This window comes from Oncorhynchus gorbuscha, linkage group LG06 (assembly GCF_021184085.1).
Source record: "Oncorhynchus gorbuscha isolate QuinsamMale2020 ecotype Even-year linkage group LG06, OgorEven_v1.0, whole genome shotgun sequence".
NCBI classification, from domain to species: Eukaryota; Metazoa; Chordata; class Actinopteri; order Salmoniformes; family Salmonidae; genus Oncorhynchus; species Oncorhynchus gorbuscha.
In genome coordinates this window covers 47,370,738-47,383,517 of record NC_060178.1, presented here as the reverse complement: position 1 = coordinate 47,383,517, position 12,780 = coordinate 47,370,738, and the positions used below count along the sequence as shown (strand labels likewise).

Genomic DNA, 12,780 nt, shown 5'->3' with positions numbered 1-12,780 from the left:
GGCAAAAGGTCGCAAAGTTCAAGGGGGCCGAATACTTTCGCAAGGCACTGTATGTACATATAAGTAGGTAGGGCTAAAGTGACTAAGCAACATGATAGGTAATAGACAGTGGCAGCTGCGGGTAGCCATTTGATGAGCTATTTAGTATTGTTTAGCAGTGGAGGTTTGAAAAGAGAGAGAGAGAGAGAGAGAGAGACAGAGAGAGAGAGAGAGAGAGAGAGACAGAGACAGAGACAGAGACAGAGACAGAGACAGAGACAGAGACAGAGACAGAGACAGAGACAGAGACAGAGACAGAGACAGAGACAGAGACAGAGAGAGAGAGAGAGAGAGAGCGAGAGCGAGAGAGCGAGAGCGAGAGAGAGCGAGAGAGAGAGAGAGAGAGCGAGAGAGAGAGAGAGAGAGAGAGAGAGAGAGAGAGAGAGAGAGAGAGAGAGAGAGAGAGAGAGAGAGAGCGAGAGAGAAGCTTTAACCAGAATTATTATTCCCAAAGGTTCTGTACAGATAAAAACAGACAGCAAAAAATGTCAGACATCACAGTTTATATACATATATACATTGTATATATACATATACAAAGACACACCTCTTCCTTACAGTTTATGGCTCCATAGGAAAGAAGGTAACCAGATAGCAACCCTGATCACTCCCTTAGGGGAACTGACCTCACCTCCATCTGTCTCCCCTATATCAACACATCGCTCTCCTCTCCTCCGTCAAACACATTCCAAAGCCCTTCTGGCTTTTTCCATTCTGTTCCTCATCTCCACCCTGCTCCACCCTGCTCCTCATCTCCACCCTGCTCCTCATGTCCACCCTGCTCCATTCTGATCCTCATCTCCACCCTGCTCCATTCTGATCCTCATCTCCACCCTGCTCCATTCTGATCCTCATCTCCACCCTGCTCCTCATCTCCACCCTGCTCCATTCTGATCCTCATCTCCACCCTGCTCCATTCTGATCCTCATCTCCACCCTGCTCCATTCTGATCCTCATCTCCACCCTGCTCCATTCTGATCCTCATCTCCACCCTGCTCCATTCTGATCCTCATCTCCACCCTGCTCCATTCTGATCCTCATCTCCACCCTGCTCCATTCTGATCCTCATCTCCACCCTGCTCCATTCTGATCCTCATCTCCACCCTGCTCCATTCTGATCCTCATCTCCACCCTGCTCCATTCTGATCCTCATCTCCACCCTGCTCCATTCTGATCCTCATCTCCACCCTGCTCCATTCTGATCCTCATCTCCACCCTGCTCCATTCTGATCCTCATCTCCCCCTGCTCCATTCTGATCCTCATCTCCCCCTGCTCCATTCTGATCCTCATCTCCCCCCTGCTCCATTCTGATCCTCATCTCCCCCTGCTCCATTCTGATCCTCATCTCCCCCTGCTCCATTCTGATCCTCATCTCCCCCTGCTCCATTCTGATCCTCATCTCCCTCCTGCTCCATTCTGATCCTCATCTCCACCCTGCTCCATTCTGATCCTCATCTCCACCCTGCTCCATTCTGATCCTCATCTCCACCCTGCTCCATTCTGATCCTCATCTCCCCCTGCTCCATTCTGATCCTCATCTCCACCCTGCTCCATTCTGATCCTCATCTCCACCCTGCTCCATTCTGATCCTCATCTCCACCCTGCTCCATTCTGATCCTCATCTCCACCTGCTCCATTCTGATCCTCATCTCCACCCTGCTCCATTCTGATCCTCATCTCCACCCTGCTCCATTCTGATCCTCATCTCCACCCTGCTCCATTCTGATCCATTGTGATCTCTCCACCCTGCTCCATTCTGATCCTCATCTCCCCCTGCTCCATTCTGATCCTCATCTCCACCCTGCTCCATTCTGATCCTCATCTCCACCCTGCTCCATTCTGATCTCCTTCATGCTCCATTCTGATCCTCATCTCCACCCTGCTCCATCTCTGCTCCATCCCTCATCTCCACCCTGCTCCACCCTGCTCCATTCCACCCTGCTCCATTCTGATCCTCATCTCCACCCTGCTCCATTCTGATCCTCATCTCCACTCCACCCTGCTGCTCCATTCTGATCCTCCTCATCTCCACCCTGCTCCATTCTGATCCTCATCTCCACCCTGCTCCATTCTGATCCTCATCTCCACCCTGCTCCATTCTGATCCTCATCTCCACCCTGCTCCATTCTGATCCTCATCTCCACCCTGCTCCATTCTGATCCTCATCTCCACCCTGCTCCATTCTGATCCTCATCTCCACCCTGCTCCATTCTGATCCTCATCTCCACCTTGCTCCATTCTGATCCTCATCTTCACCCTGATCCATTCTGATCCTCATCTCCACCCAGCTCCTCATCTCCACCCTGCTCCATTCTAATCCTCATCTCCACCCTGCTCCACCCTGCTCCTCATCTCCCCCTGCTCCATTGTGATCCTCATCTCCACCCTGCTCCATTCTGCTCCTCATCTCCACCCTGCTCCATTCTGATCCTCATCTTCACCCTGATCCATTCTGATCCTCATCTCCACCCAGCTCCTCATCTCCACCCTGCTCCATTCTAATCCTCATCTCCACCCTGCTCCACCCTGCTCCTCATCTCCACCCTGCTCCATTGTGATCCTCATCTCCACCCTGCTCCATTCTGCTCCTCATCTCCACCCTGCTCCATTCTGCTCCTCATCTCCACCCTGCTCCATTCTGATCCTCATCTCCACCCTGCTCCATTCTGCTCCTCATCTCCACCCTGCTCCATTCTGATCCTCATCTCCACCCTGCTCCATTCTGATCCTCATCTCCACCCTGCTCCATTCTGATCCTCATCTCCACCCTGCTCCATTCTGATCCTCATCTCCACCCTGCTCCATTCTGATCCTCATCTCCACCCTGCTCCATTCTGATCCTCATCTCCACCCTGCTCCATTCTGATCCTCATCTTCACCCTGCTCCATTCTGATCCTCATCTCCACCCTGCTCCATTCTGATCTTCATCTCCACCCTGCTCCATTCTGATCCTCATCTCCACCCTGCTCCATTCTGATCCTCATCTCCACCCTGCTCCATTCTGATCCTCATCTCCACCCTGCTCCATTCTGTTCCTCATCTCCACCCTGCTCCTCATCTCCACCCTGCTCCACTCTGATCCTCATCTCCACCCTGCTCCACCCTGCTCCTCATCTCCACCCTGCTCCATTCTGATCCTCATCTCCACCCTGCTCCATTCTGATCCTTATCTCCACCCTGCTCCATTCTGATCCTCATCTCCACCCTGCTCCATTCTGATCCTCATCTCCACCCTGCTCCATTCTGACCCTGTCCTATATATTTGACATTTCATGCGGTAACTTCACAGTTCAAACATCCAGCGTTTCCAAATCTTTTTGCTTAGTAACCCAGTGTATATTTAATTTAACCTTTATTTAACTAGGTAAGTCAGTTACGAACAAATTCTTATTTACAATGACGGCCTACTCCGGCCAAACCCTCCCCTACTCCGGGGACGCTGGGCCAATTGTGTGCCGCCCTATAGGACTCCCGATCACGGCCGGGATCGAACTCAGGTCTGTAGTGACTCCTCTAGCACTGCGATACAGTGCCTTAGACCTGTCCCCCTATATTGAGTGCATGGAAATGCAATGCCTATCTATAAATCATTCATCGTCACTAACAGTAGAGTACGCAGCAGGTACAGACCTATCCCAGTCTTAATACTATAATAGCTAGGTGTGTTTGTGCCCACACAATCTGTCAACCACAGATGATTTATGACTTCATTAAAAACTCTACTCTTAAAGTGTGCTAGGGAAAAAGCATATTCTTTTGTTTCAATCATGGGTGAACAGCCACTGACCCTGGAGATAACCTCTGAACTCTGTTTCCTACATAACATAAGCAGATGAGCAAGTTCAATTGGTTTGCTTTGGTGTTCAGGTTTTTGCACCCTATCTCCCCTTGGAGATAATAGAGGTCAGTAGTTGAATCACACACACACACACACACACACACACACACACACACACACACACACACACACACACACACACACACACACACACACACACACACACACACACACACACACACACACACACACACACACACACACACACACACACACACACACACACACACACACACACAGGACAATTGATGAGACATTTGTCCTCCACGACTCTCTCTAAAACCAATGCCATTGTATCACTAGAATAACCAAACTTGACGGACAAAGAGGCTCATTCTTTTAGTTCCCACAGGACATCAATTGAACGTCTATTCCACATCGATTCAACCCAATTTTTTTGACGTGACGTGAAAACAACGTTGATTCAATCGGTGTGTGCCCAGTGGGTTTACTGGAACAAATAGCACCTTATTGATCAAAAGTAATGCACTATGTACAGAATAGGTCCCCTTTTGGGAAGCACGCTTTTAGTTTACTGGAATAACAAGCAACTTGCTACCATCTAGAGATGTGACACAAGTGTTGATGCCTTTGTGCCAGAGTAGCTCGCCTGCAGACTCTCTCACTCCTACTGCGTCAATTTCAGAAACATTCAATCAGGCTTCTGTAGATGAGTGGGAGCAGTAGAGGGAGGAAAATGGACTTGAGTGCAGGTAGTAGATGTCCACTGAAAACAACCTCTTTCATACACCCAAGTGTCACACTCAATACTAAACCCATAACAAAAGACAGTGGGGAAGCCAACCCTAGATGTACACTGCCTACAGCCTAGTTAGATGATCTGGAACTTAGAAAAACGTGTTTCTGCTTGCCATTAACCACTTTCTAAAAGTTACTGTCGATGTTTTGTTAACCTTTTCACATTTGAGTTCCAAATCTCTCTACCGGTCGCCCCCAGGGTGAGGTGTTTTATGCACGTGATGTCAGAATGCACTCACTGTTCCAAAATGGGATTATTACGCAATAGTACAGTTAACATGCGCTGATTGCCAAATATCTATAAGCTATGTTCCAACTTGTCAATTTCAAATAATTTTTGACATGTTTTATTTTCTAACAGTTTGAATTGAGGTGTGATCCGCCTCCTCATTAATTCACATAGAAGTAGCCCATTTCAGTGTTGTGCACATTTATGTTTGAGGCTTTACTGAGCTGGACAAGCACTTCATCAATGTTTCCGCAGATCAAGTATGCAGGCATTTCCGCAGGCTTGCACGAATTGGACCATTTTCTGTCTGGCGCTCACATGGCCTTCCTTCTGGTTTTCCTTACAAATAGTAACTTATTTTCTGTATTGTGTTGTCGTTTCTACTGTACCATACTGTATGTATGTATAGAGCATAATGTATTTACAGTTCTATTCACATGTTTTCAAGTACTGGTGACAAGTAATGCATTCCAATTATTGCATAGATTGTAATGGACACCTATGATGTGTGTAAAATATTTTTGGGAAGGTTCTACTGGTTATAATGAGCTAATGCTAAGCTATTTGCCAGCCATGTTTGTTGACATTATACAATGCATTCTGGATGTCACGTAAACGTCTGTCAGACCAAAGATGTTATAATGAGGTGAAAGGTAACCTTCTGGAGGTGAATGAAGGGAAGTGAATGATCGTAGACGAAACACCCCCTTCAACATGCATACTGCAAACAGACCAAACTCATCTTGTCTCCTCTTATTATCTTTGGGTGATGCAAAAAAAAAAAAAAACATGACGGCTCGATTTCAAGAAAGTGTTTTACTCAATTATTTCAATCAATGGTGAGCTCACCTGTGATGAATTATAAATAGTAGTTGCTATTAGCTTATTCATATTGTGGTTTCTGACAGCCGAGAGTTATCTAAATATGACCACTTGTGTCATGCCAATCTTTCCTCAGTTAGCGTTAGGACTAATGTAGCCTACATTTTCCGGTTTGGATGATGGTGTTATGCTGTAGCTACTTCTGTGAATGTCTGAACGTAGCATCCCCCCAAAAAACTGGTCACATTCAGGACAAAACTTTGTAAGGACTGTGTTTGTGCAAAAGTGACTAGTTTAAAAGCTGACTGTTGTGTCCAAACTGGACATTCTAAATGAGCTTTCTAATCACACTGGTTTGAGCAGCAAGGACCACTGGAGAATAATCACACCCCTTTGTTGATGCATGTGAAAAGGTTCAGGCAAACAGTAGAGCTAAGCATATGTGTACATTGCTGTACAGCCAGAGGTCTTATCTGAATATCTGTATGTTTATTGTATGTAAGTAGAGCATGGCAGAGGTGGTACTCTGCAGGTAGATGTAAGTGGAGTATGAGTGGAGTATGGCGGCAGGTAGCCTAGCTGTTAAGAGCGTTAGGCCAATAACTGAAAGGTTGCTGGTTTGAATCCCGAGCCGACTAAGTGAAACATCTGTCGATGTGCCCTTGAACTAGGCACTGAACCCGAATTTCTCCTGTGAGAAGCTATGGATGAGAGCGTCTGATAAATGACTCAAATGTACAAATATAAATTAACTCTATGTTAAGGGTGTCTGTGCAGGCAGGGGTCTCACCTTCCAAGTAGATGTGGTGTGGCTGGCTCCAGTCACTCCACAGGTGGGGCAGAGCAGGGTGGTGAGAGTGGATCTGTACAATGTAGTGCAGACCTGCCCTCAATCCAGTCAGAGACACCCACTGGTCTCCAGTCACCTCCACATGCTGAGCAAGAGGAATAGTGGAGAGAAACAAGATGTTACTCTACCTGCAAATGCAGAATTTGACACAAATACACAATGCCATTGGGATGACTCAGAATATGACTAATAAAATATGAGTGGTCTTAAGAATGTCACTTAACGTGTTTGCTCTTGTTCTCGGATAAATGATGTTTGTCTGTATTTGTTGTAGGACCTGTACTTAGATATTGTGTTTGCTCTGAGGCCAGTGTGTTCTTACCTTCCAGTTGGGGTTAGAGGTGTTGTGGGAGGTAATGTATCGGACCTCATAGCTCAGTGGACAGGGCTGGCATGGGCCTGTGGGTTGCTCCAGCTCAGAACTAGCTCTCCCTCTGCGTTCTGGGTGTGTGTTAGGTTCACTGGTGGGCTTGGTTTACCTGTATAAAACACACACCACAAGCAATACATACTAGATAAATCATCATTGGTAATTGTTAGCCAGAGCATCATCACCATCCTCCAAACTTATGTAACATCATCATCGTAATGCCATCCAATACACTGCTGACACATTGTTCCCTCTAACTGTTTTCATCACTGAGCAAATGTCTTGTCTGCGGAGCGCAAACCTCTGCGACTTCCGGTGCGTGTTTACTGTGAACACTGAGGCGGTGCCAGCTTTAAGTTAGTTTTAACAGTGGTCATGTAGTGCTACCCTCTGCCTATTAGCTACTTAGCTTGTTCAAAGCCTCTCTCAAAATACAACACTGCCTGTTTAATAAGACAAAAAAATATATATTTCCAAAGATGTCTTGTAGGAAACAATCACTCCCCCATTGCAGACTACAAATTATATATAACTGGGCTGATTACCCACTAACTAGAAAAGGATATGAACAAATGTACAAATGTGCACACGTTGCTACATGTATCTTCCATTGTGATCTCAAAAACAAGCGCTACTAATGGTCTATTTGCATATAGGCCTACTGCAGTTCTTATTGCAAGAAGAACGTAAGAACTTCTTACGCTGCAAGAACTGGTCTAAAGTAGGAGAGTTACTTCCCCAGGTCTCCTCTCCTAAGATCCACCTGCAGTACGCCAAGGCCAAGGAGGTGGATGGCAAGTAGGTACAACCTCCATGGTTTAAGGAGACAGTGTGAAGGATAATATTATGGTTTAAGGAGGCAGTGTGAGGGATAATATTATGGTTTAAGGAGACAGTGTGAAGGATAATATTATGGTTTAAGGAGACAGTGTGAAGGATAATATTATGGTTTAAGGAGACAGTGTGAAGGATAATATTATGGTTTAAGGAGACAGTGTGAAGGATAATATTATGGTTTAAGGAGACAGTGTGAGGGATAATATTATGGTTTAAGGAGACAGTGTGAAGGACTGGGATAATATTATGGTTTAAGGAGACAGTGTGAGGGACTGGGATAATGTTATGGTTTAAGGAGACAGTGTGAGGGATAATATTATGGTTTAAGGAGACAGTGTGAGGGATAATATTATGGTTTAAGGAGACAGTGTGAGGGATACTATTATGGTTTAAGGATACAGTGTGAGGGATAATATTATGGTTTAAGGAGACAGTGTGAGGGATAATATTATGGTTTAAGGAGGCAGTGTGACGGATAATATTATGGTTTAAGGAGGCAGTGTGAGGGATAATATTATGGTTTAAGGAGACAGTGTGAGGGATAATATTATGGTTTAAGGAGACAGGGTGAGGGATAATATTATGGTTTAAGGAGGCAGTGTGAGGGATAATATTATGGTTTAAGGAGGCAGTGTGAGGGATAATATTATGGTTTAAGGAGCCAGTGTGAGGGATAATATTATGGTTTAAGGAGACAGTGTGGGGGATAATATTATGGTTTAAGGAGACAGTGTGAGGGATAATATTATGGTTTAAGGAGGCAGTTTGAGGGATAATATTATGGTTTAAGGAGGCAGTGTGAGGGACTGGGATAATATTATGGTTTAAGGAGACAGTGTGAGGGATAATATTATGGTTTAAGGAGACAGGGTGAGGGATAATATTATGGTTTAAGGAGCCAGTGTGAGGGATAATATTATGGTTTAAGGAGGCAGTGTGAGGGATAATATTATGGTTTAAGGAGGCAGTGTGAGGGACTGGGATAATATTATGGTTTAAGGAGGCAGTGTGAGGGATAAGGGCACTGCGTTCATCCACCTCTGGCCTGCTCGCCTCCCTACCACTGAGGAAGTACAGTTCCCGCTCAGCCCAGTCAAAACTGTTCGCTGCTCTGGTCCCCCAATGGTGGAACAAACTCCCTCACGACGCCAGGACAGCGGAGTCAATCACCACCTTCCGGAGACACCTGAAACCCCACCTCTTTAAGGAATACCTAGGATAGGATAAAGTAATCATTCTACCCCCCCCCCCTTAAAAGATTTAGATGCACTATTGTAAAGTGGCTGTTCCACTGGATGTCATAAGGTGAATGCACCAATTTGTAAGTCGCTCTGGATAAGAGCGTCTGCTAAATGACTTAAATGTAAATGTAAATAATATTATGGTTTAAGGAGACAGTGTGAGGGACTGGGATAATATTATGGTTTAAGGAGACAGTGAGAGGGATAATATTATGGTTTAAGGAGACAGTGTGAGGGACTGGGATAATATTATGGTTTAAGGAGACAGTGAGAGGGATAATATTATGGTTTAAGGAGGCAGTGTGAGGGACTGGGATAATATTATGGTTTAAGGAGACAGTGTGAGGGATAATATTATGGTTTAAGGAGGCAGTGTGAGGGACTGGGATAATATTATGGTTTAAGGAGACAGTGTGAGGGATAATATTATGGTTTAAGGAGGCAGTGTGAGGGACTGGGATAATATTATGGTTTAAGGAGACAGTGTGAGGGACTGGGATAATATTATGGTTTAAGGAGACAGTGTGAGGGACTGGGATAATATTATGGTTTAAGGAGGCAGTGTGAGGGATAATATTATGGTTTAAGGAGACAGTGTGAGGGACTGGGATAATATTATGGTTTAAGGAGGCAGTGTGAGGGATAATATTATGGTTTAAGGAGACAGTGTGAGGGATAATATTATGGTTTAAGGAGGCAGTGTGAAGGATAATATTATGGTTTAAGGAGGCAGTGTGAGGGACTGGGATAATATTATGGTTTAAGGAGACAGTGTGAGGGACTGGGATAATATTATGGTTTAAGGAGACAGTGTGAAGGATAATATTATGGTTTAAGGAGGCAGTGTGAGGGATAATATTATGGTTTAAGGAGACAGTGTGAAGGATAATATTATGGTTTAAGGAGGCAGTGTGAGGGATAATATTATGGTTTAAGGAGGCAGTGTGAGGGATAATATTATGGTTTAAGGAGACAGTGTGAAGGATAATATTATGGTTTAAGGAGGCAGTGTGAGGGATAATATTATGGTTTAAGGAGGCAGTGTGAAGGATAATATTATGGTTTAAGGAGACAGTGTGAGGGACTGGGATAATATTATGGTTTAAGGAGACAGTGTGAAGGATAATATTATGGTTTAAGGAGGCAGTGTGAGGGATAATATTATGGTTTAAGGAGACAGTGTGAAGGATAATATTATGGTTTAAGGAGGCAGTGTGTGGGATAATATTATGGTTTAAGGAGGCAGTGTGAAGGATAATATTATGGTTTAAGGAGGCAGTGTGAGGGATAATATTATGGTTTAAGGAGGCAGTGTGAAGGATAATATTATGGTTTAAGGAGACGGTGTGAGGGACTGGGATAATATTATGGTTTAAGGAGACAGTGTGAAGGATAATATTATGGTTTAAGGAGGCAGTGTGAGGGATAATATTATGGTTTAAGGAGACAGTGTGAAGGATAATATTATGGTTTAAGGAGGCAGTGTGAAGGATAATATTATGGTTTAAGGAGACAGTGTGAAGGATAATATTATGGTTTAAGGAGACAGTGTGAGGGACTGGGATAATATTATGGTTTAAGGAGGCAGTGTGAGGGATAATATTATGGTTTAAGGAGGCAGTGTGAGAGATAATAGTATGGTTTAAGGAGGCAGTGTGAGAGATAATATTATGGTTTAAGGAGACAGTGTGAGGGACTGGGATAATATTATGTTTTAAGGAGTCGGTGTGAGGGACTGGGATAATATTATGTTTTAAGGAGTCGGTGTGAGGGACTGGGATAATATTATGTTTTAAGGAGACAGTGTGAGGGACTGGGATAATATTATGGTTTAAGGAGGCAGTGTGAGGGACTGGGATAATATTATGGTTTAAGGAGACAGTGTGAGGGATAATATTATGGTTTAAGGAGGCAGTGTGAGGGATAATATTATGGTTTAAGGAGGCAGTGTGAGGGACTGGGATAATATTATGGTTTAAGGAGACAGTGTGAGGGACTGGGATAATATTATGGTTTAAGGAGTCAGTGTGAGGGATAATATTATGGTTTAAGGAGACAGTGTGAGGGACTGGGATAATATTATGGTTTAAGGAGACAGTGTGAGGGATAATATTATGGTTTAAGGAGACAGTGTGAGGGATACTATTATGGTTTAAGGATACAGTGTGAGGGATAATATTATGGTTTAAGGAGACAGTGTGAGGGATAATATTATGGTTTAAGGAGGCAGTGTGACGGATAATATTATGGTTTAAGGAGGCAGTGTGAGGGACTGGGATAATATTATGGTTTAAGGAGACAGTGTGAGGGATAATATTATGGTTTAAGGAGACAGGGTGAGGGATAATATTATGGTTTAAGGAGCCAGTGTGAGGGATAATATTATGGTTTAAGGAGACAGTGTGAGGGATAATATTATGGTTTAAGGAGACAGTGTGAGGGACTGGGATAATATTATGGTTTAAGGAGACAGTGTGAGGGACTGGGATAATATTATGGTTTAAAGAGGCAGTTTGAGGGACTGGGATAATATTATGGTTTAAGGAGACAGGGTGAGGGACTGGGATAATATTATGGTTTAAGGAGACAGTGTGAGGAATAATATTATGGTTTAAGGAGTCAGTGTGAGGGATAATATTATGGTTTAAGGAGGCAGTGTGAGGGATAATATTATGGTTTAAGGAGGCAGTGTGAGGGACTGGGATAATAATATGGTTTAAGGAGGCAGTGTGAGGGATAATATTATGGTTTAAGGGGACAGTGTGAGGGACTGGGATAATATTATGGTTTAAGGAGGCAGTGTGAGGGACTGGGATAATATTATGGTTTAAGGAGGCAGTGTGAGGGATAAGGGCACTGCGTTCATCCACCTCTGGCCTGCTCGCCTCCCTACCACTGAGGAAGTACAGTTCCCGCTCAGCCCAGTCAAAACTGTTCGCTGCTCTGGTCCCCCAATGGTGGAACAAACTCCCTCACGACGCCAGGACAGCGGAGTCAATCACCACCTTCCGGAGACACCTGAAACCCCACCTCTTTAAGGAATACCTAGGATAGGATAAAGTAATCATTCTACCCCCCCCCCCCCTTAAAAGATTTAGATGCACTATTGTAAAGTGGCTGTTCCACTGGATGTCATAAGGTGAATGCACCAATTTGTAAGTCGCTCTGGATAAGAGCGTCTGCTAAATGACTTAAATGTAAATGTAAATGTTATTGGTTATGGCGCATAGGTCTGTGTAGAGTCCTGCATGTCAATGCAATAGAATCCTCCTCCGATGCGTTCTGCCGACAACATCATAATAAGTCTTGCATACCTAATTTTGTTTTCGGGTTTGTTGCATTGGAAGTGGCTAATATTGTATGGATTCAATCCCAATTCCCACAGCAAAGGGAAATGTTAATAGTGTTAACTAAATGGGACAACTCCAGAAAGTTTAGTGAAGTTCAATCTTTCTTCTGCGTGGCAGTCCCAGGGAGCTGCAGGCCCGCACACACGAGCAGCTTCGAGGGAACATTGCTCCTACAATGATCAAATATCTCTATAATGCAGCGTCAACAATGGCCTCAGGCACATACAGTAATGTAACAGCCATTGGAGACACATTGATTGTCCCTGATAACTGCATTGGTTATAGTCCCAGAGGCTTCATACAGGGCAGCCAGATAATGAAATCAGCAGAAACATACAGTGCCAGTTGTCATAACCCCATGACTTTTCCCACATTTTGTTACATTACAGCCGCCTTATTCTGGGTAGTGAGCACCCCCCCCCCCACCCGGGTTCTGCCTAAGG

General features: G+C 44.4%; 1 protein-coding gene across 1 annotated transcript in view; it reads right to left on the bottom strand.

Annotated features, from left to right (window-relative positions):
• LOC124038032 (leptin receptor-like) overlaps positions 1-12,780 on the bottom strand; it is an 84,244-nt gene that overhangs the window by 34,276 nt on the left and 37,188 nt on the right. Inside the window, 3 exon segments of the mRNA XM_046353405.1 lie at positions 6,480-6,624; positions 6,862-6,920; positions 6,923-7,018. Coding sequence (XP_046209361.1) covers positions 6,480-6,624; positions 6,862-6,920; positions 6,923-7,018 — 300 coding nt within the window.